This window comes from Lontra canadensis, unplaced genomic scaffold (genome assembly GCF_010015895.1).
Source record: "Lontra canadensis isolate GAN:19392208 unplaced genomic scaffold, GSC_riverotter_1.0 scaffold110, whole genome shotgun sequence".
NCBI lineage: Eukaryota > Metazoa > Chordata > Mammalia > Carnivora > Mustelidae > Lontra > Lontra canadensis.
The window spans coordinates 1,952,691-1,975,075 of record NW_022631104.1 but is presented as its reverse complement, the minus strand read 5'-3'; the positions used below and the strand labels follow the sequence as shown (position 1 = coordinate 1,975,075).

General features: G+C 60.9%; 4 protein-coding genes across 7 annotated transcripts; all 4 read right to left on the bottom strand.

Moving 5' to 3' along the window:
• Positions 1 to 182: 182 nt before the first annotated feature.
• LOC116856518 (monocarboxylate transporter 13) lies at positions 183 to 3,465 on the bottom strand. Its single transcript, XM_032839949.1, has 4 exons — positions 3,148 to 3,465; positions 2,861 to 3,004; positions 1,508 to 2,245; positions 183 to 799 (listed from the first exon to the last, which is right to left on the bottom strand). The coding sequence occupies exons 1-4, from the start codon at positions 3,344 to 3,346 to the stop codon at positions 603 to 605; spliced, it is 1,278 nt and encodes a 425-aa protein (XP_032695840.1). The 5' UTR covers positions 3,347 to 3,465; the 3' UTR covers positions 183 to 602.
• Positions 3,466 to 3,543: 78 nt separating this feature from the next.
• BCL6B (BCL6B transcription repressor) lies at positions 3,544 to 11,970 on the bottom strand. Its single transcript, XM_032839926.1, has 11 exons — positions 11,941 to 11,970; positions 11,216 to 11,406; positions 10,750 to 10,971; positions 10,292 to 10,639; positions 9,913 to 10,037; positions 8,975 to 9,139; positions 8,761 to 8,891; positions 8,507 to 8,644; positions 7,783 to 8,157; positions 3,788 to 3,897; positions 3,544 to 3,697 (listed from the first exon to the last, which is right to left on the bottom strand). Exons 2-11 carry the CDS (start codon positions 11,392 to 11,394, stop codon positions 3,544 to 3,546), a joined length of 1,947 nt encoding a protein of 648 aa, XP_032695817.1. The 5' UTR covers positions 11,395 to 11,406; positions 11,941 to 11,970.
• Positions 11,971 to 17,630: 5,660 nt separating this feature from the next.
• On the bottom strand, positions 17,631 to 20,324 carry CUNH17orf49 (chromosome unknown C17orf49 homolog). 4 transcript variants are annotated; one of them, XM_032840055.1, is made up of 6 exons: positions 20,205 to 20,323; positions 19,908 to 20,002; positions 19,310 to 19,411; positions 18,459 to 18,649; positions 18,146 to 18,250; positions 17,631 to 17,907 (listed from the first exon to the last, which is right to left on the bottom strand). In XM_032840055.1, exons 1-6 carry the CDS (start codon positions 20,223 to 20,225, stop codon positions 17,843 to 17,845), a joined length of 579 nt encoding a protein of 192 aa, XP_032695946.1. In that variant the 5' UTR covers positions 20,226 to 20,323; the 3' UTR covers positions 17,631 to 17,842. The 4 variants fall into 4 exon arrangements, with proteins under 4 accessions (XP_032695946.1, XP_032695947.1, XP_032695949.1 ...); XM_032840056.1 differs by having other exon boundaries at positions 17,631 to 17,903; XM_032840058.1 differs by lacking the exon at positions 18,146 to 18,250 and having other exon boundaries at positions 20,205 to 20,324.
• Positions 20,325 to 20,659: 335 nt separating this feature from the next.
• Positions 20,660 to 22,090, bottom strand: RNASEK (ribonuclease K). Its single transcript, XM_032840059.1, has 3 exons — positions 21,922 to 22,090; positions 21,217 to 21,293; positions 20,660 to 20,852 (listed from the first exon to the last, which is right to left on the bottom strand). The coding sequence occupies exons 1-3, from the start codon at positions 21,997 to 21,999 to the stop codon at positions 20,711 to 20,713; spliced, it is 297 nt and encodes a 98-aa protein (XP_032695950.1). The 5' UTR covers positions 22,000 to 22,090; the 3' UTR covers positions 20,660 to 20,710.
• Between the last annotated feature and the right edge of the window lie 295 nt (positions 22,091 to 22,385).

The following is a 22,385-nucleotide window of genomic DNA, read 5'->3' as shown; positions in this document are numbered from 1 at the left end:
CCGTGTCCTCACCACTGTCCTCCAAGTCTCAGGAGACAGTAGGAAAGGGGAGATCTGCGGGCCAGACGGAGGGGGTGTGGTCCAGACAGCAGAGTCCAGGATTAAAGTGGGGACCTTCCTTCCACTTCTTAACCACGAACCCACTCGGCCAACCCAAGCATACAGGCCCCAGGTCTTTTTGAGGTTCTGACGATCACCCCGTTTCCTTATTCAGTTTTATCTCAAAAGGGCATCCCCCTTTCCCAAGCACCTGCCGGCAGAGAAGGAAGCTGGTGGGCGACACTAGAGATCACATGTAAAACACATTAAGTCTCTTAGCCTTTGGTTGTCACAGCTGATTCACAGCTCCGGGGAGCAGGCTGAGCTCCTGTATCCTTCCGTAAAGGTTGTGGGAGCAAAGAAGAGATGAGAGTCCTCAGCAAAATACTAGGGGGTTGGCACACACCATGCAGGACCACCGCCCACCCCAGGCTTGCCCTGTGGGGGAGCCGATCAAGATGCTTAAGGCAGTGTGGTTTCTGTGGGCACCAGGATGGGCTAGAGGAGGAGAATCTGGAGCTGCCGAGCTCTGACCTCTTGGTCTGACAGCCCCTTTGTGCAGTTCAGTCCTCTCCCAGCCCATCCCTGGTCCGAGAGACTGTGGTGTCCACTGCCTCTGTGACAAGGTCCTGGGGCTTAGAGGCAGAGGCCAGGGAGCAGAAGTGAGGCAGAGTGATGAGGATGCCACTTCCCGCCAGAAGGAAGGCCCCGGCCACCACGAAAGAAACTGTGTAGTCGCCTGTCACATCCCGGAGGTAGCCTAGGTCCAAGAGAGAAAAAGAACACACATGGGCACCCCACTTCCTGAGACTGATGAAGGGAAGAGCGTACTCCTGAGCCCATCATCTTGGAAGAGTTCGAACTCACTTAGACAGGACGGGATGAGCTCGAGAACTCTGGCGTCCCAGGGTTTCTACATGTCATTTTTGGAGGGAAATTTCAACCTCCTTCCTGCCTTCAGGAAGGACCTCCAAGCCAGCCAGCGGAGACTTGGGTATCCAGACGGGGCTGGCGCACCTGCGCCTTTCTTTCAAGCAACTGTGGCCCTCCTGTCTACACTTTCAGTTAATAGTTAAGAGGAGAGAGTTAAGGGTCTGAAGGTTTTGGCATCTGGGTCATGGAGAACTTTGACCCGACAGCTCAGACAGCTGGCAGGGGGCCAGTAGGCCAAGGGAAGGGCCAGACACCTGCAGGCTACGTCTGGCTGGGTCCAGCCAGGTCCTCTGAGCACCCAAGCTGTAGATACCCAGCCACGGGGTCCTCATAGCTCCTCAGAGTCTTTCCACGGCCCCCATTTCCTTGCCCCCGGACCCACTTCAGGGCTGCCCAGATTGGCCATGGAGGCCGTGTTCTGTGCCATCCCCAAGGGCAATATTCATGCACATTATAACATCACTAGTCCCCTCCCCAAATTGCATGACATGGCTATGATGTAGCCCCCCCCCCCGGGAAACCCAATCCTCCTTACCTGACAGGGGAGCCCCCAGCAGTCCCCCAATGCTCTCAACCATCTGCACCAGTCCCAGGGCACAGTATATCCTTCCAGTCCCCACCAGTTCAGGCAACACGGAGAAGGCCACCGGGGTCAGGGCCCCTGATGTGAAGCCGTAGGCCACGGCCAGAGTCATTAGGGCCGTGGGAGCACGAGCCACAGGGAACAGGGCTAGGGACACCCCCGTCAGGGCAGTCCAGAGCATCAGCAGTCGTGCCACGGGTCCTGGGACCGCATCTCCTAGCCACCCGGAAACCACACGTCCCACGAGGTCAGAGACAGCCACCACTGAGAGTAGGAAGGCAGCAGACAGTGGGTCCCAATCCAGGTCCTGGAGGTGGGCCAGCAGGTGCACATAGGGAATGAAGTAGCCAGTGTTGATGAGCGTTATGGCAGCCGTATAACGGAGGAAGGGCCCGTGATGCAGGAGGGAGGTGAGCTGGGCTGCGGGGCCGCCCACAATAGGGTCCTCCCTCAGGGAGAGCGGGCGGAGGAGAGCACCACAGGCCACCAGGTGCAAGGACAGGGCAGACACCAGCAGTAGAGCCCCCCTCCAGGCATAGCGGCTGACCAGCCACTGGAAAAGTGGGGCAAAGGCAAAGGAAGAGAGGCCCACGCCAGTCAGTGCCAGCCCTGTGGCCAGGGATCGCCGTCGAGAGAAGTAACGGGACAGGCAAGCCAGGGTCGGAGTGAAGGTCAAGGCCCAGCCAGAGCCTGTCAAAAAGGAAGAGAGAGGGGTTGGGGGACTCTTAGGGCTCCCAGGACACCAGGTAATCCCACCACGGTAGCACAGGCCTTGTTTTCAAGCAGTACGACCCTGTGTATTTTATTTCCTCTCCCAGCCTCGGTCTCCTCTTCTGCAAGACAGGCGTAAGACACCCAATGAGACTGTGGAGGCTTAGAAATACTGCATGCACAGTAACTAGATCCCAACTTCGGATCTATACCTCGGGCTATACCACTTCTGGCTGTGTGATCTCCATCTGCCAAGTTACACAAGCTTTGAGAACCTTTCTTTGTTTGTAAACTAGGATTATGGCATCTACTCTGCAGCCACGGTGCCTGGCACAACTTCATGGTCATTCTTCCTCTGACACTCCAGCCCCACCAGCCCCGGTCTTGCAAATTCTGGCCTCAACATCTCGGAATTTCTCAATATCCCTGCACACGCTGATCACTTTAGTCAACGCTCTCAAGACGTCCTTCCCTTCTGGGCACAGGCGCTCGCCAAAACCTTCCATCAGCTCCTCCTTAGCAGCTCAGAGCTGGCAGGAAGAAGGTGAAAGTCCGGAGGCAGCTGGCCTCTCCTGCCCTTGTCCAGGGTCTCACCTGAGAGCAGCCCGATACTGAGGTACAGGTGGGTCAAGGAGGTAGCAAGGGAGGCGAGCAGCATCCCCGACGCAGCCAAGATGCCCCCCGCCATCACCACGGGCCTGGGCCCGTATTTCGTGCTCAGGGCACTGCCCACGGGACCTGAGAAAGAGGAAGACAGTCGTGCGAGGATCTCTCCAGCGTCCTTGGCCAGTAGCTTCCCCAGCCCCGCCCTTTCCTCCGCAGCGTGCCTGCATCCCCCTCCCGGTCCCACCGAGCGAGGCGGACCCGGGCGCGGCACTCACTGCCGAACTGCTGCACGGCGATCCCTATGGAGGCGACCCAGGAGACCTGCGCCGCCTGCTCTTCAAACGCCGCCACCAGCTCCACGAAGAAGACGCCGAAGGAGCGGAGCACCCCGAACACCAGCGCCGACTGGAAGAACGCGGAGAGCACCACCATCCACCCCCAGCCCCCGTCGGGGGGCTCGGCCCTAGGCGCCATCGGCGAGGGCACGGGGCTGCCGCCACTCCGCGCAGCCCGGTTGGGAGCAGGGCGCGGGACCCCCCCACCTCTGCCCCCCGGGCCGCCCAGCCGCGCGGCGGAGGCCAGGCTGCTGCCTCTGCAGAGGAAGGCACCGATGAGCCCGGGGGTAGGGAAGGCTGCGGCGGACGCCTGCGCCTCTCCCCGGGCCGGGCAGCCTAGGTGGGGAGAGCCGGCGGCCTCCGCGCTAGCGGCTCCCGGGGGCGGGGCTCCGTGGGCCGCGCGCAGCCGGTCGAGGCCTGGGCGGGACGGGCCTGGGCGGGACGGGCCCGGGCGGGGACCCGACGTTCAGCCTGGAGCCGGGAGGCGGCCCTGGGGTTGGGCGCCGGCTCTGCAGAGCGCCAGCCTCGGTGCGGGTTATCCCTCCGCCTTATCGCTGCGATCCCTGAGGTCATCAGCTACCTGCCGGTGCCGGCCGTCATGCCTGTACACCGCTGGCCAGTGGTGAAGCGGGACGCCCCCGAGCCGGGGGGCTGGAGCCAGGAGGGCAGGGCGGGGCTTAGAGCTCGGTTCTGGACCCGGACAGTGAGTGGGGCGCATGCGTCAGGAGGGGGCCCGCGGGAGGCCGACTCAATGGGCCCCGCGTGACTGAGGGACCTGCCCCGAGGCTGTTGCGTCTCCCGTCCACCTCACCAGCCGATCAGTCCAGGATACCGCACCAAGACCCTCACGGAGGGAGCTCATGGGGTTGGGGGTGTGTGTGTATGGGTAAACCGGTTCAGGACAGGAGGACACCAACTTGCTAAATGAGGGACCCAGTGGCAAGGTCAGGTCGGGGTGAGTGTAGGGGTTCTGCCCTGAGACTCAAACGAAATACCTGTCCCAGCGCCCGGGCACACTAGAACCCCGATGCCCAGATCTTTGAGGGGCTCCGGGGCCGAGGAAGAGATGGGGAAACGGACTGTTGGACTGCGGGCACTTGTGTCTGCAGTGGCGACTCGGTTCCTGTTGCTTCTGTCCTCGCTAACAGGAAATCTACAAGTCACAGAGACCAAAAATAACTCGGGAGAGGAAGGGCGGCCGTGGACACACACAGGGCCTCCCAGCACCACTACCCCTTCCTCAGTGGGGCTGAAACCTTTTCCTCAGCCCTCTGGTAAAACTATTTCCCGACAGCAGGTTCTGATCTCCTGAGGGAGTTGTCGAAAGAGGGACGCTCTTTTCACCGGGTGGCCAGCCCCTTCTATTCAACCAGTATCCAGTCTCTCCACTTTACATAACACTAATGGCTTGGCTTTGTTTCTTCCTTATAATTCCTGCCCCCCAGGACCTTGACCTTGCAACTTGGGCTCAAGGGCTCATATCCAGACAAGTGACACATGGGAGGCTGTTTTTTTGTCTGTTTGTTTACAGAGAGTGTGCATGTGCACTCGAAGGTTGGGGGGGGACCTAGGGAGGGACCTGGGGGCAGAGAGAGTCTTAAGCAGGCTCCTTGCAGAGTGTAGAGCCTGACATGGGGCTCTCTCTCTCTCTCACCATCCTGAGATCATGACCAGAGCTGAGACGACATCTCTGGGGCGTAACCAACTGAGCCACCCAGGCACCCCTGGGCTGTGTAATTTTACAAAAGCATATTGAGCCCTATAATTTTATATGTGGGAAATAAAAATTATCATACCCCCCAAACTTTGTTAAGTGGGGTCAACATGTTGGGTGGTGGGAAATAGGCCAAGACGAGGCTGTCAATGTGGCTGTATACAGGGACACTAAGTACACAGAGGACATAGGATCACCAAGATGTCGAGCCCCTCAGTTGGTTTTCCGACTGTAAATTGGGGATAATAATGGTACCTACTCTTGAGGGTTATCAGGGGAGCGGAATTCAAAAGGCCATGCACAAGAATGCTTAGTTTAGGACCTGACGGGTACCGCGGGTTAAGTAATATTAGCCGGTTTCATTTTCGATGGGGCATAAGCTGAAGTGGCCGGGGTCCGGGGGGGGGAGGGAGGTTTTAGTGTAGGCTTTTTGTTTTATGTTTTACTTAGAAATAGCTCTAATCTAGGTCATGAGTTTTAAGATGGAGAAATGAAACCCCACACTGTAAATGTGGGCAGGAACTGAAGACCACGTTAATGGACTTATCCCCCAGATGAGGAATTTTAAGTCCAAAAAGGGAGGGAACTTAACAAAATTGTGACCCTCTGCCCCCGGCAAAACAGAGCTGCACACCCAGGACACAACGGGACAGGGAAAGAGTGGGAGAGAAGCACTGCCTGGGCACTGGGTAGATTCCAAGGCCCCATTGCTGGGGTAGGGGCAGAAGGGCCTGGGGGCGGGGAGGGGCAGAGGGGCCTGACCACAGGCTTCACCTTCTCCCTGCCATCTGCATGCTCTTCTGTTCTCAGGGGACCCAAGTCCTGTCCATTTTCCTTGGGGGGGGGGTGTGCTGGTGGTGGTGTTGCGGGGGTTGTCCCAAGCATTCAGATCCCTGCACGGATGCATCCCCCAGGCTCCTGGTATTATTAGTGGCTTCCTGGTTTCTCCCTGCTGCCTCCACACCTCGGGCAGGAAGTGACTTCAGAGCCGCAGGATGCAGGTGGCTCCGGAGAAACTTCATGAAGTCACCGGTTCCTACACAATGAGCTGGAAGGCAAGGGCAGGGCAGGGGAGAACAAGGGCCATTTGAAGTGTCTGATGGGATGGGGCGGTCGAATCAGCACAGAACACGAGATAGAATCTAGGAGGGAAGAACCCTACCACCCCCCTGCCCCGTTTCATCCCATTCCCAGATCCTCCCAGGCAAGAACCCGGGACACAGTAGGCAGCACAGAGAGTCATCTTTATTCCAAGATTCGGATCTTGCAAGATCTAACATTTCCACCCCTACGAGCGACCTCCACCTGCCCATCCAATTGGGGGAAAGAAATCAATCATGGTTCCTTCTAATATCTCTCTGTTGTGATCTCTCCCTGCTTCTGTTCTGCAGTGGGGAGGAAGAGGGAATGAAAAAGAAAAGTTGCTTTCTTGCTGGTCCTCAAGTGGTGGCGATTAGTCCTGACCCAGCTTGTGGAAGCCCACCTCGAAAATTTCAAAGTGCTCCTTACCCTCCATCCATACCCCACAATCAAACAGGTCCCAAGACAGCAGGGGAAGGACTGTAAATGAAGGCTTCAGAGTATCATCTCACATTCCAGACATTCCATCTAGTTAAGAGGCAACCCCATTCCCAACTTTCTACTTACCTGACCTACAATGGAGACTGTGCCCCTCAACCAACCTCTTAATCCTACCCAGACATACTTGGTCAACTAGAAGGACCACCTGTCAATTTCTCGTCTAAATCTTGTAAATCTCTAATCCCAACAGTAATCCCAATCATAATCACAAAACTACAGCAAATCCAGAAAGGAACTCAGCCCCTTTTCTCTCCCTGTGGAAGGTTCTAGTGCATTCACCAGTTCCAGACAGGAATGCAGTGACAGGAAGGCCAGGTCACAGACCTAGCTCTTCTAAGGTAAGAAAGATACCAGGTGCCTGTAATTTCTAGAGGGAAAGAAGTTTCTGGAATCTGGACACTTGCCAGATGATGTCCAAAAACCCACTAAACGAAGAAGGAACTTGTCTCAGGTAGAGAGAACCCCAAGGAATATTGGAACCCAGACACCTCTACAGTTAAGGACTGGTCATGGCTCTTTATCTCTTAGTCAAGATAGAGTTTAACAATTCTCCCATAGGTCATAGCATTCTTTGAGTCTGGGAAGAATCAGAAAAGGCTGTGTCATCTCTGATAAGGAAGGGATCAACCCAGTGCTGAGAACAGGCCCCGGGGGAGGATTCTGGACTCAACTAAAGCCCAGCGCATAGCAGATCGACACAGTGGAGCCAAACTGAGGTGACCAGACCTCCATTTCCGGCTCACCAAACAAAGACAAAAACAAAAACAAAAAATGGTCCTCTAAGTCTTGGAACTAGAGGGGAGTCTATATGCAGTTCTAGCCCGCTAGAGAACCTACAATACCCAGAATACCAAAGAGGGTTCCTGACCCAATTCCACAACCCCACATGTCCCCAGAGCCGCCCTAGAACAAATAAGGTTCCAGACCTAGGACTGGGAGGGACAGGACACAGAGAGACCCTTTCTCCATTCCCAACGCATGGACAAGCACACAGACAGGAGAAACAACTCTGAAGATGAAGTTATGACAAGCAAACACATGAAACAGTCAAGCCAAAGGAGACAGCCAAGTGCTCATCTCTGCCAGCAGAGCTGCGACCCCACACACTTGTGCTTCAGGCCACCTTGGATCACACTTCTGGAAGGGGGATGTGGGAAATGCCATGGAATGAAGGCCCTGGTGCCACCCACAGGCCTCAATAAATTATATTTACAGAGAAACCAAAGGAGAGGGGCGCTGCAGGTGGAGGGCCGTTCTCTCCAGCCTCCCACCCTCCCCACCCGCCCCCCCGCCCGCCCCGCCACCCGCAGCTCCCAGCTGACTCTCTCCTCAGAAACAACTTGGATTGTGGGGAAGAGGTTTTGACCAGCAAAACGGAGGCAGATCGGGCGCGGACCTGCCACCCCTGCTCTCCCCAGCGAGAATTCAAGGTGGTGGCCGTTTCTGACACCCGAGGGGCCTTGCACGCCCCCCCACGCCCAAGCCCGCAGCTCTCCGGGTGTCCGGGAAGCTCGTGGGATCCAGGCGGCGCGCGCAGCTAGGGCCCCCCCCAGAATGTGGTAGTGCACTTTGGTGTTGGTCGCCGCTCCATGCTTCTGGCGCAGATGCAGGCGCAGCTGACTCTTGTGCCGGAAATGCAGGCCGCAGGGGTCGCACTGTGGGGGGACAGCCAGGTCAGCTCCCGCCCGCTCCCCAACCACCCTGGAGGGACAGCGGTCCCGGCCAACTCTCCGCGAGAGAGAGGATCCTCGGTCCTCGCGTCTCCCTAGGTCCTCCGCCGGGGCCGCAGAGCTAGGCCACGCCCCTTCCATACCTAGCTCCGCCCCGCGGACGGCGCCCAGTCCGGAGCCTAACTTCTCCGCGCGCGTGCGCGCGCTCTTCCCAACCCTGGCCCCGCCCCTTATCTTCCATGACTCCGCCCACTTGTAGAGCTCCGGGAACCCCGGGTCCCCTCCTCCCAGAGCCCCGCTCCCAGGTAAGCGCCAGGCCAGGTTCGGCACTCACGTGGTAGGGCTTCTCCCCCGTGTGGATGCGAACGTGGCTCTTGAGGGTTTGTAGGTGGCGGAAGCGAGTGCCGCAGGTAGGGCAAGGATAGGGCTTCTCCCCGGTGTGGATCAGCACGTGCGCGCGCAGATGCGCTACCTGGGAAGGCAGGGGGACCTCAGACCGCGCGTCCGGGAGGCACACCCCTGTCCCCGACGGCGCGCCCCGCCCTCTGGCAGATCTGCCCCGAGCGGGCTCCCAGACGCGCCCCGCACCTGCACGAAGCGCGAGCCGCAGGTCTCACACTTGTAGGGCTTCTCTCCCGAATGGATGCGGCTGTGCGTCTTCAGGTTGGCCGGCCGGTTAAAGCGGGCTCCGCAGATGGAACAGTGGTAGGGCTTCTCCCCTGAGGGCAGGGAGGCCTGGAGGTCAGGGACTCGGCCCTACGACGCGCGCGGGCACGAGGGCCTGGACCCTCTCCTCCCTTACCTGTGTGCACCGTGCGGTGACTGGCCAGGTTGCCTTTGTAGCGGAAGGCAGACCGACAGAGCTGACATTTGTAGGGCTTGTCCTCATCCCCGGGAGCCAAGGGGTCCAGCCCAGACGAGCACCCAGCCACTCCCTCACAGTTCTGGCAGCTGAACGGTTCACTTCCTGGGAGGAAGGTGGGTAATGACAATTCCAGTGAGTCCTCAAGCCACACTCCTAGTGGGTTTTCTTTCCCCCCAACTTACTGTTAAAGCTCTAGAGCTCATTCGACTTACTCAAGGTCCCATGGTTCATAAGAGGCCAAGCCAGGATCTGACTTCATGTCTGTCTGACTTCAGACTACTCTGCTAATCTCTTCAATAGTGGTGGTGGGGGCGCTTGGGTGGCTCAGTGGGTTAAAGCCTCTGCCTTCCGCTCAGGTCATGATCCCAGAGTCCTGGGATCGAGCCCCGCATCGGGCTCTCTGGTCAGCAGGGAGCCTGCTTCCCTTCCTCTCTCTGCCTGCCTCTCTACCTGCTTGTGATCTTTGTCAAATAAATAAATAAAATCTTAAAAAAAAATAGTGGTGGTGGTAGGTAGAGGTCTCAGGTGCTGGGTGAAGATTCTGTTCTCTCTCCTCTCTTGGACCACTGCTCTGCTTGACAGCTTGCGGAGAGGCCCTGCCAAGCCCTGGGCCCACCACTCAGCCCTGATGGGAATAGGCCAGAAGTTCCCAAACTTGGCGGCTCATTGGAAGCTTTAAAAGAAATACTGATTCCTGGCTCCCACTTCCAGACACTCTGATCTGTGGGGTGTGACTTGGGCAATGGGGTTGTTAAGAGCTCCGGAGGTGATTCCAGTTTGCAGTAATTGGGACCGGCCTTTCCTTTTGGCCCGAACTGGCCTTGAGCAGCCTGAGGAGAAAAGCCAAGGGCAGTGGTAAAAGGAAGGGCTCTGACCTGGTGGCGGACAAGCCCGCCCAGACTGCGATGCAGGGGTCTCTTGAGTCGGGGCTGTGAGGAGGTGGGGGCTATTGACTGGAGCCCCACATTTGAAGTGTCCCGTGACAGCAGATGGAGAGAGCCTAGGCAGGTGGCAAGCCCAGAGAAAAGGATTAGGAGAGATATTATTGGGGGGGGGGCGTTCTGGCCTGGAGAATTTGGAGCCAGAGGCTGGCTTACCCTCTGGAGGTTAGCCAACACTGACCAGTGAGCCAGAACCGGTGGTGCCTGGGAAGTCCCACCCCCTCCCTCCCCTCTCCTGACCACCCAGGCCTGGTGGCCCTGCCTCCCAGCTGAGGCTGGCCTCTGCCAATTCTTGAGGTTCCAGGGTCTGTACCTGCTCTGGGGACCGGGAATGGGTCCTTCTTCACTGCCGCTGCTGCTGGAAGCCTCGTCGCCGCTGGGGAGCCTGGCTTGGGGGCACAGTCGACCAGCACTCCTCTCCCCCACCAGGCTCCCTGCTTGGGTGGCCTGAGAGTTTAGCACGATGAACTTGTACTTTTTCCAGTTGCAGGCCTTGGGGTCTGGGCTGCCTGGGCTGAGGGGCCTTTGACTGCAGCTGCGAGACTCGGTAGGTGGGTCTGGATGCCCTTCAGAGCGCCTGGGGCTGCCTGGTGGAGGGGCCGTTGGGGGCCTCGGGGGTTCCGCCTCCAAAGGCCGCAAGGAGATGCCCAGAGGTTCATAGCTGGGAAAAGTGCGATGGATATTAGTGCTCTTTCCTGATCTTGGCCTCTACCCGTGACACCTGGGATGCCACCTCACCCAACGGAGGACACCGAGCGGGGGCCCCCTCACCTGGCCTGGATGAAACGGTGGCAGGCCTGGACCACGTGTTCCATCTGTAAGTAGGTGGCGGCCGCGAGGACGGCCGGTGCAGTGGCAGGAGAGAGGCGTAGGCGTGACGTGTACATGAAATCCAGGAGAGGAGCGAAGCCTCCGGCTTCGGGGCCCCCGGGCAGGGAGAGCACATCCACCCCCACGCCTGCGCGGCCTCGAAAAATCGAATAGAAGAAGCCACTGCAGAGAAGGCAGATAGGCTACGTCAGGGCCTGGGGAACCCACCGACACACGCAGAACGAGGAAGCCCCACCTCCTCCCCATCATCCCCCCCAGTTCCCCGATGCGCTCCACTCGACACTCAGCCTCCTGCTCTCCGAAGGCTTGGCTCCGGGTCCCCTCCCAGATCCTCTCCCGAGGAACCTTATGATACCACCCCTTTCCCATTGGTCCCGTCCCACGCCCCACGAGACCCTCCTCGAACCTGCAGGCGATAAGAACCGCCTTGTGAGCTCGCAGGGGCTGCCCGCCGACCAGCAGGGTGACGTCGGTGAGGATCCCGCGCAGGCGCAGCTCGTTCAGGTTGCCCAGCACGTCGGAGGAGTGGCGGGTGAACTCGCGCACGTAGCCCAGCGCGCCCTCCGGGGCGCCGGTGGAACCCATGGCGACGCAGGCCTGAGGGTGCCGGGGAAAGGGCTCAGCGACCCAGGCGGTGCTCAGACACCTTCCCTCCGCAGTTCGCCCCTCCGGCCGACGTGCAGCCCGGGCCGAGCCCCCAGCCCGGCTCGCGCAGCCTCGTGGGGTCCGTCTAGTGCTTTCCGCCCCCCCCGCCCACCGGCGCTCGCCTCCCGGCTAGACTCCACGGTGCCGGCGTGGGGTGGGTGTTCCCACACCGCGGCGTCGACGGCCAGCGTGGGGAGTCCGGCCCGCGGCGCCTCGGCTCGACTGCTCGTGACGCAGCAGCACCCCGCTGCCCTCGGCCTCACCGCGCGCCTCAATCTCAGGTGTCCGACCTGCCCGGGCACCCCGGACGGCCCGCGTCCACAATCCTCCAAATCCCACCCAGGCACCCTCTCTGAAGCACGGAATTCCACTCCTGTCTGATCCCGGACCACTAGTTCAGTCCAAGCACCGGGCCTCAGTCTTCCTACCATCAGCAACCCTTTTCGGGAACCCGGGAGTCCGGCTCCCTCGGTCCGTCGTTCTTACCCCCGTCCCGCAGGGGCTGCGGCGGCTCTTCTTGGGGGGGGCGGGGTCTTGCTCCCCTCCTGGCGTCGGCTCCTTTATCTGGCCGGGATGGCGGGGGCGGGGGTGGAGGTGGGGTGAACGCCTGGGTCTGTATCCTTCCTTCCTCCCTCGCTCTCCAGATGGCGAGCCCGGGGCGGGGTCTCCGGCCCGAGGGCGGGACCTCAGAAACCCTGGGTGGTCGTAACGTAAGGGGTCTCGGGCCCCTGAAAGTGGGACCGGCGAGGGGACACTGGCATTGGGGAGGAGGCTGGGGATAGAGATATTGGAAATAGGGGCCACCCGGGTCGTCGGGGGGCCTGGGGCAGCGAAAATCCGTGTGTTGGCTTTTGAAAGGGGGGTGCCTGTCAACTGGAGAGTGAATACAGCAGAATTCCCCCTTCCCACAGACGGTGTCAGGGGAGATAAAGGGGAACCCATAGAGGCACCCGGTTTGGGGAGGCCCCGGCGCACTCGCGTGGGGTCCCAGACAGCGGGAGGGCGCGGTGCGAATGACAGGGTCCTCTAGCAGGGCCAGCAGAAAGGGGGGCTCTGATCGGGCGGGGCGGGGAGGGGACGGATATGATTTCTAGTCGTTTCCTTCCATTGTCCTGCGACCGGACGGCTCCGCCAGCTGCTTCCCCTCGAGGAGGTGGGGAAAGCCCCGGGTGGGGGCCGAGAGACGCTCAGGAGACCTGGGCGTCCGGACTCTCGCTCCCGACTCCCTTCTGAATCCTTGTAGGGATCCAGAAGACACAGACTCCCGCCCAAAGCCCGCTCGCCCTCCCCCAGTCCCAGCTCACTAAAGGCCTCGGGCACCCGCCCGTGGGCTACGCTCGGAGGCTGGCGGGACGCCCCGGTCCAGCGCGGCAAGTAGGCAAACCCCCCGCAATGCTCGACTCCTTCCACGAGGGGGCGGACGAGCACTAGCCTCGCCTCGCCGTCTCCACCCGGCTGGGGTCCACTTGGACCGGGGCGCAGGATCCATTCGGTCTCAGAGGCGGACGCCTTCGTCCTCCTCCCCTTTGCGCTGGTTGATTTTGTCCCTCTGTCTCCTGGGGGGTAGGGTGGGGGGGGACGAAGGCTGGGCGGAGGGAGGGAGAGTTAGGCGACAGAGGGGACTTCCCTCCAAGGCTGGGGTTCCTAATCTGGGGTGAGAAATCCGCGGGCTCTGGGAGCAAGGGAACTGGTGGGACCAGGAGTGGGGTCTGAGACCTGGGAGCTCAGGGTTCTCTTTTCTCATGAAGCTAGACCCTGTTATCTGTCGGTAGAGGTGAATTTTTAGCCAATATTAATCTGAGGGTTGGGTGGGGTGGACAGAGAGAAGGAAAAACAGGGAGGGCCTCGGGGGTAAAAGGAGGGAGAGAGGGCAGGAGGGGCCCGATAACCGAAAACCCTAATTGGAGGTCCCTGATCTGGGAGATGGGCACGGTTCCCACCCTCATATTTTGTTTGGGGAGAGGTTGGGGGACGCAATGTTTATTTGGAGGAGGGGTGCAGAGCTGAGTTCTAGCTGCAAAGCAGGACTTGCATTGGGTTCAAGAGAGTCCACAGGTGCCCTGGAATGACTGGCCATTATCCATGGAGCTGCCTACGGGCCTGCGGTGTCTCTATCTGACCCGAGGGTGTCTTTATTTGAGTGCAGGAAAGAACTGCGGAGAAATTGGGAATCCGGGACCCCTGGGGATTCAGGACCGCGATGTGGCTTTTGTATGTGAGGGTTACTGTGTCCTCTGCTGAGTCCGGAGGTGGGAGTCCGACTGGGGGCTCCTTTTGGTATCAGGATGGAGCTGATTTTGGGTAACCTGGTCTGCTATGGAGTGTATGTTTTTTATGGGGTGTTGAGTTAGTTGGGTCGTTCTGGGCGCTGGGGGCTGCACTCAGAAGGCCTGAGCCTGAGTGCCAGTGGTACGTTTGAGGCAGGGAGCTGATTTTGAAGCTGCGTTAGTTTTGGGGACTCTGACCCCCATAATTTGGAGATTGTCATCTTGGAATGTCAGGACAACCTGCTAGGCGTGCTTCGGGAGGTCGATGAGGGTTTTGTGTTGCGGATTCATAGTCACTAGTGTGTATGGACAGTCTGATTTCAAGTAGAGTAGTCATGCTGATTTTGGGGTATAGTCTGTTTTGGGAAGCCATGTATGTTTCAAGGCTGGGGTTAGATTTGGGGGGACATGAAATTCAATCTGGAGTTTTTTATTAGCTTGAGGTGGAACGTAATAGAAGCTGGGAGCAGGTTTGAAGGCCTTGTGTGTGATTGTGGGTCATTGAGGGGAAACAGACCTTTGTACTTGAATGTTGTGGAAACTTACTTTGAAGGCACAGTGGCCTGTGTATACATAGATAGCCACGAAGCTTTTCCCAGGGGGAGAAACAAGGTGAGGCCGCAGGGTAGGAGACTAAAGTTTTGGGGTGTCATTATTTGGGGGTGTTTTGTCACTTTTTGGATGAATTTGATGAAGCCGAGAGATGGGTCGTAAGGTGAGCCTGATTTGGGGGTTCACTTAATTTGGAGCATGATGCTGGTTTGGGATGTCCTTTGCCTATAGCTAGCTCCCTCTCACCCCGGATTCTAGGAGTCTCTTTCTTTACTGAACCCCCAATTATGCCCAGGACTTGAAGGGAGAAATTTAGAAAGGTAGTGGGTAGTGTATCTCCTCTTATTTCTATGTGACCTGGATAGATCTGACGGAGAGAAGGCAGTTTCAGACTCTGAACCCCAATTTCTTAAGGGAGCACACCTCACTTTCTGGGAAGGTGGGGGGGGAATGGGGTAGCCCGTGGTAACGGGAACACCCCTGACTAGGACAGTGCTGTTGGAACTTTGGCAAGGAGAGGTGGTGGCGAGGGTGCGAGGAGGTGATTCTTGTACCCTGAGTTTCTAGGATAAGAGCCCCAAACAGAAAGCAGACGGAGGACTGGGAATGCGGGTGAGGTGGGTGGGGGGAGGGGTGCCCCACGGCAGTAGGGGCGAGGGGGTAAGCCAGGCCAGCTCTGCACGCCTGGGTCCCTGCTCTCTTCGCTCTCCTCCCCTCCCTCCCTCCCACCGCCCACCCCCCCAACCCAAGGCAAAAAACCTGCCTGTGCAACAGCAATGGCAGATTCCAATCCTCCAGGCTTTCCTTAAACCACCACGGAGACCAGCCAGGGGGGAGGGGAGGGGAGGATCGGGCTTTCCTGCTTCCCTAAGACTAGGGCTATGAGCTTGACCTCCTGGCCCCTGGCCCTTCGAGGAGTGCCCCCCCGGTCTGGAAGCCAGGTTTCCTGGACCCTCGCCCCCGAGCGGGGGGGGGCCTGGAGAGACGGGGAGGAGGAAGGAGGGAGTGACTTCCAAAATTGGCATCGGGACAGAGCAGGGCTGGCGGGAGGCAGGTGAAAGATGGAATTTTCCTGAAAAAACGGGGGTATCTGAGGACCCCAAATTTGGGGTGCTAGTCCAGGACCGTCCTGCCAACATCCTAGATTTTTTTGGGATTTTTTGGGGCCCCCGGGACCCCTCTAGATGGGGTGAGGAATGTAGTGTTGGGGGAATCTGACTGGGGCATTGCAGCTGCCTCTCCCGCCGAGTTGGAGACGGATGGGCTGGGACGGGTTTGGGGGGGGTGTCCCCAATTCTGACTGGGAATGGTGGAACCCCCTTCTGAGCTCTCTTGTGGGGGTCCCCCCTCCCTAGGGCACTCCCCACTCCCTGAGCCAGCCGAGAGGAAGGAGGCCAGCGATGCGACTGGGGCGGCTCCTTTCTCCTGCACCCCAAATGTGAGGGATGCACCCCAAATTTTGCTCCCTTCAAAATAGGGGCCCAGGATCTCAGGGGAGAGTAGCTGAGGTAAGTGGGGAGGAAAGTGTCCCCTGTTTTCAGGAGAGACGTGGCGGTTGGGGGGGAGGCTTGGAGGTGCGTGCTGGGGTGGGGTTGGGCTTTGTCAGTCTTGGAACTGGGGGGATGATCGGAGAGGCTTTCCCTTATGCCCCGAACCGCAGTCCCCCAGATAGAAACCAAAGGCTGAGACCAGAAGCCCCCCCAACGTCCCCAGCCGTTAGCACAGTGTTTCATCTCTGTCTCACCCCCACAAAGGCTCTGCCGAGATTGGGAGCTGGGGGCAGCTGCTGAGTTTGGGGGGGCCGTGGAGGTTGGAGTCAGGAGCAGGAGGCCTTGGCAGGCTTTGGGGCAGGACAGACAGGGGTCTCGAGGGAGGGGGTCCGGCGTCCCCCGGGGCCTAAAAAGACTGCTTACACCCACCATCTTAGATCTTTCTGATTGCTAAGAGTTTTGGGGGTGTGTCGGCAGGGGGGTGGTAGAGGGCAGCATGGGAGGTAGGAGGAAAACTTTTGGTTTGCAGAAGGTGTTATTTTGATTTGTGGAAGGGATTTTGGCCCTTGGATTTTGCTTTATGTGGGGTGCTTTTAAAAATCATGTCTTGGACAGGAGGAAAAGGCTAAGGGAAGGCCTAGGGTGGGGGTGGGGAGAGCCATGTTTGTCTCAGCTTAAACGTGGCTTTCTGGGGTGGGCCCGCCTTCCTGGGCCTGGTGGATGGGCTGATGGGGGTTGTCGCGGGGGGTCGGGTGTGGGCCCTGGGGGGCAGTGGGGAGTGGGAACAGTGCTGAGGGTTGAGTACCTGGCCCCCAGGTCCAGACAGCCCTCTTCCTGGGCCCTGCTGCTCCCCTTTCCCCCTGGCCTCCATTTCCTGCCTTTGGCCTCCATCTTGTGGCAGGCCCAGGGCCCAGGGCGACTTCCGGCCCCCCTCTCCCCACCATGTTCCGGCCCCACCACCTCTGGACTGCCAACTCCCAACCCTGCTGTCCTTGGCCTTCTGTCTCTCCTTGCTTTCTCTTGGGTTCTGACCCAGGGAGGGGAGGAACGGACACAGGAAGCCTTGGGTCCCTGCCCTTGCTGAGTCGGGAGGCAGCGTGTGGCCCCCCCAGTCATCCCGTTTCCTCTGCCTCTGACCCCACCCGAGGGGTCCCCTGAGCAGAGTTGCTACGGAGGGAAGGTGGTTCCAGTCGTATCCCACGGTGGGCTCAGCCCATAGGCCCCTCTCCCTCCTGTGGCCTGCCAGCTCCTCGCCCTGGTTCCTCGTTGCCCCTGCAACCCTTCTTGGGGCCGTGTTTGCCTTCTGAGCCTTCTCTAGGTCCCCGCTCCTGGTGATGGGGGTCTTCACGGCACCATCTTGTGCTCCCTTCCTCTCAAGCCACCCCAGTCCTGCTCCCGCCCCAGCAGCACACTGTGGTTTGCACGGCTCTGTGGCCACGTCCAAACCACACTGTGGTGTTAGAGCGAGGGTGGGGGAGGCACCGCCGAGGCCTGGCCCCGGGAGGCCACCCTGGAGAAGCGACACAGAAAACATCTGGGCCTTCTTGTGAGGTGGGGGGCGGGGGGGGGGTGCTGGGAGCACTGGAAATGGCCCCTCTCAACTCCCCAGGGCGGCCTCAGGAATATGGACTGCCAGAGGTCCTGGGATTAGGCTCGGCCTCTGGAGAGTGGACTGGAGTCTTTGTTGCCCACACCCAGCTCCCCTGGCTCTAGCAGCACAGAAATATTGGCACTGGGCACAGAGTCTGCCAATATGGGCTGTGCTGCTCCAGGCAGGGTGGTGAGACCCGCGAGGAGGGGCCGAGCCCCGGGGCCTCAGGAGGGAGGCCGTCGCCCACAGTGCCCCAATCACGTGACACTGCAGGCACCAGGCGGAAAGGGCAATCTTTATTGTTTTCTGTATAAAAAAGTCCATCAGGTGGAGGTCAGAGGGGTTCAGGGGCAGATGCGCGTACAGGAACGGCGTGGCTGGTATGGCCCCAGCAGCCTTGTGACTGTCCCTCTCGTGCAGGCTTGCTCAGAGTCCCGGGCGATCCACAGGTCCAGGGGGAACAGTGAGAGGGGTCAGAGGTGGGAGGCTCAGCGAGAGAGTAGAGGAGGGTCAGCAGAGGTCATGAGAAGGCCAGAATCCAGGGTCAGGCTGTCTGGAACAGGAAGCAAAATGGGCCGAGATGGAGCGAGCCCCAAGTACACTTCCAAGACCACCCCCCCCAACCCAGCACCTGCTTCCAAGACCACTCCTACCTCCCCCGAGCCCCCAGCTCCTTGCTGATACCGGGGAACCTGCTCTTCCCAAGCCTCTGTACCGGGGGAGGGGGCTCCTGCGGAGTCCATCCCCCACGCCTCCAGCTGGTGTGGGAGTGGGAGGAGGAGGACTCCTACCCTGGTCGAAGTTGAGTTTCTTGGCTGGAGGAGTTTCTCCCAGCCCTTCAATATCCACCAGGTCGCTGTTGGCATCCGAGTCGTTCAGAGCACTGAGTGTCACATCTGGGGAGTGGGGGGGGGGCACAGCATAAGCTAGGTTCTAGGTTCTCTGACTGCCCCCCAGCTCCCCCTCCCTCGGCCACCTGAGCCACTCTCAGGGAACCCTGACAGGGAAAGGAAGAGAGATGGATCCTTCTCTGACCCACCCGATTCTCTCCCTGAACCTCAGACAGGACCTTGAGCCCCCAGGTAGCCACTCAGCAGCCCTCACCGGCCTTCTGTTTCTTTACGGGGGGACCCCCGGCCTCAGAGACACTGGAGCTGCTTGGCAGAGGGGCAGCTGGAGGAGGTGACAAGACACCGGAAGGCACCTTCTTGGGTCCTTTCTTGGGAGACTCAGCTGGAAGAGGGATGCCGGAGTCTTCGTATACCTTGCGCTTCACGGTGGCTTTTATCTGGGCCCTGAAGAGAAGAGAGCAGGTTAGGGAGTCATCAGAGCGCAGGAGGGAAGAAGGGAGGGGAAGGGCAGGGCTGACGGGCCACTGTGAAGGAATACTGGGGAGCCCTTTGTGAGCACCGAGGTTAGGGCGCCAGCCATTTGTAGGGTTCTTGTGTTCTCCTGAAGCTTCGCACACACTCAGGGCAGATGGGATGTGAAGAGTGGACCACCTCAACCGTGCAGTGGGGAAGGCCCGCGTCCTACTTCTCTCGTGGGACAGATGTGCGGGCGCGCAAAGCTACCAGGTGAGCTCTGGTGACCCACAGGCAGACTGAGACTTAGGAGTAGACTCCAATCAGCTAGTTCAGTGTCATGGCACCCCCAGAAACACTGCAGCAGCAGCTCGAAGGAGCTGTGTAAACCGCCAGGGGACTCCCATCACCAAACTCGGGGCCTGGGCATCTCAGGCAACCCGAAATAAAACTCTCGGAAGGTCCTGCTTAGGACAGCATTTCAGTAACTTCTGACCCACTCTTATTCTCAGTCTTCGAGCTCGCGCTAACACAGCTAGCAGCGAGGCAGGAAAGGCCGTTGAGCTGGAAGGGGGTTCGCAGGAAGATGGACCGCGGGTGTGCAGGAAGACGGTGCCCACCCCCCTTCCTCTGCCGGCCACCCTCCCTCACACTGTCCGTTCCTTGATGACACAGCTGATGTGATTAAGATCGTCCCCAAACCGCTTCACGGCAGCCCTCAGCATCTCTATCTCCGTCTCCGTCCACTTGGCACTGTCAGGGGGGAGAAGGGGACAGGAAAGTGGGAAGAGGGGGGTGTGCAGCCAGCCCACAGGCTGTGCATTCCACAGCCGCCAGCCTCCTCCCCTCAGTCCCTGGGGTCCCTTCCGTGGGTCCCTAAAGAGGGTTTCCTCCCCCTTAACGCCCTGTGGGCGTCCTGAAGACCCCAACCACACCTGTCCCAACAGCCACGATCAAAGAAAGCCTGCCTGTGCCCGAGCCCCGGGCGGCCGCGGCTGTGAGGGGCCCGCTGGAAGCAACCCCACCCGCGGGGCTCTCAGAACCGCGATCGCAGTGAGCGGCGCTCAGGTCAGCCCGCAGGGCCCGGGTCGGGAGCCGCAGGCTCCGGGGGCACCCGCCGTGCCTCCCGTGACCCGCGCTTCTCCGCGCCCGCTCAGCGCGGCGCCCGGCGCAGGGCACTCCGCCACCTGTCCCTGCCAAGAGCGTCCGCGCCGGTGGCCGAGTCGGCGCGCCCGCCCGTCTCACGTACCCCGCGGGGGAAGAGTCGGCCACTGGATGCAGCTGCATCGTCAGCTCCCCGAGCTTCGTGAAGGCGGCGCCCGCCGCGGAGAAGATCTCTCCGACCTGGGGGCGGGGCGGCGTCACGGGGGGCCGCGCACACCCCGCGCCGTCCCGCCCGGAGCCCCTGGCCCCACCCCAGCGCGGCTCCCGCCCGGCCCCCGCCCCCGGCCCCCCGCCCCAAGCGGAAGAGCCGGCGCCGCCGGCAGGGGGATGGGTCCGCCCGCCCGCGGCCGCCAGGGAGCGCTGTCCGCGAGCGAGGCCGAACCTTGGTGGACGCTGACGTCATGGCCCCGCGCGCCTCCCCACGGAGGAGACGCCGCCGCCGCCACCGCCACCGCCGCCGAGCCGGGGACCACGGAGCCGGGCAACCGAGCCGCTGGGGGCCCCCGCGCAGGAAGTCCCACCCCTCCCCGCGGCCGATTGGCTCCCCGGCGGCCGCTCCCCGCCTCGCCAGCAGCGGTGGCTCCGGCGGCGGCCGCCGAGCGAGGCCCGAGGGCCGGACACCGCCTCACTTCCGGCCCGGCTTCCCTCCACTTCCGCCGGCGGGTCGGCTTGCGGCGCGCGGCCGCCCTCCCGCCCCCGCCCGCCCCGGTGCCAGCCCCGCGCCCGCCCCGGCCCCAAGCACAGACACACGGCTCAGGAGGGCAGTTCCGCTTTATTGTGGAGGGACCGAGGACGGCCGGCCCCAGCCTCCCCGCGCGGGGTCCGGACGCTGGCCCCTGGGGAGAGTCTTTAAATAGAGGGGGGGGCGGACGGGGGGCCGGCGGAGCGCTAGCGCACCATGTACTCCTTGCGTTTGTTGAGCCGGACTTGGCAGAAAGAGAAGCCTCCGAGCAGGAGGTAGAGGCCCGCGGCGATGAAGCAGTTGTAGCTGACTCGCTCGTACAGGTCATATATCTTCTGGGGGTCCTTCCTGCGGCGGGCATGGGGTAAACAATGGTCAGCAGCACTCGCGGCGGCCGGCCTTTCCCGGGCGCCGGGCTCCGCCTTAGCGCTTTTACTCGCGTTACTCAAGCTTCCTCCAACCCTCTGGGGCGAGTTCCAGGATCGCGAGCTCCCGGCGGGAGGGGGACTGCGGCCCAGGGCAGTCGAGTAAAATACCGAAGCAGCTGCACCTGGGCTGCGAGGGGGCCGTGGGGCCCGACTCCGAGCGCGCTAAGGTGAAAAGCTCAGTTCTCCAGCCTCGGGGCCCAGGCACCCCGCCACCAGAGCCTACGACTCGGGGCCTTGGCCACCTCTCCCTGCCCCCGGCCCGCCTCTGCCACCTGACTACTTACTCAAAATCTTTCTCGGTGAAAGGGACGTCCTCGATTAGCACGGCCGAATGGACATTGAAAAAGATTCCGAGCATGATCTGCAAAGAGGCAGCGGACGGGTTCCCTGAACCCCGACCCCCAACCTGGTCGCTCCCCAAGCCCCTCCCACTTCTAATGTTGCCACAACGCCCGGGTCTGGGAGCCACCGGAACGCGCTGGGACTGGGCAGGCCGCTGCGGGGCTCGGACTCCGTCACCAGGACTGGGGTGGGAGCCGGGAGAGACGACTGGGGCAGTGCAAGGGCAGAACAGTGAGCAAGCCAGACTGTCCTCCTCTCCAGAGGCGTCGTTGTCACGGGACAAGGAGGAGGGGGTCGGGGAAAATCACGTACTATTTCTTCCCAGAGCGGGGCGGGTCACCCCGGGGAAACAAGGCCGCGGCTGCCCATTTCGGGAAGCAGCGCTCCCCCTCCCCGCTGCCCTCCGCTCAGCGCAGGCATCTCTCAAGGGCCCAGCTCCTCTCCCTCTTACCTCGAGGGCTCCCCCCACCCCCGCCCCGCTCGAGTTCCCCATTTCTCTATCTCAGCTGTCTCCTTCTCCAGCGGCGCATCGACCACTCCCTCCGGCCTGCCTGCTGCCTTCTAAGGCCCGAAGTCCCCCAGCCTTCCAGCCCTCCAACTCCGAGGGCCCTCGGGCCCTGTCCGGCCGTCGCCGGGCGGTCCCTCACCAACATGATCACCCCCCAGGCGCTGAGGACGATGCCGCAGGCGGCCAGCTTGGGCCCACAGCACAGAAGCGACGCCATGAGGAAGGGGGTCGGGGATCGCCTAGCTGCGGGCGGAGCGGGAATGCGGCGAGAGGAAGGCCCAGATGCGCCCGGGGAGAGCGAGCGGGACCCGGGGACTCGCGCCGCCGAGGACTGGCCGCCGGGAACGCCGCCAAGGGGGCGTGGCCTCAGGCCCCAACCATCGCTCCGGGGGGTCCGCCGGGGATCGCGGGGCGCCTCCGGGCCCTCCCTGATCTCCGGCAGGGGTAGGCGGTGTGTGAGGCCGAAGCAGCCCCTCAGAAGCCCCTTAGGACCCTTGTAGCCGGGGCGCAGTGTTGCAGCAGCAACGCCTCCCGTTTCTGGTCCCCCCACTTTCAGGCTGGAATGGGAGGACCCTGCGCGCCACGTGACGAACCAGGCAAGTC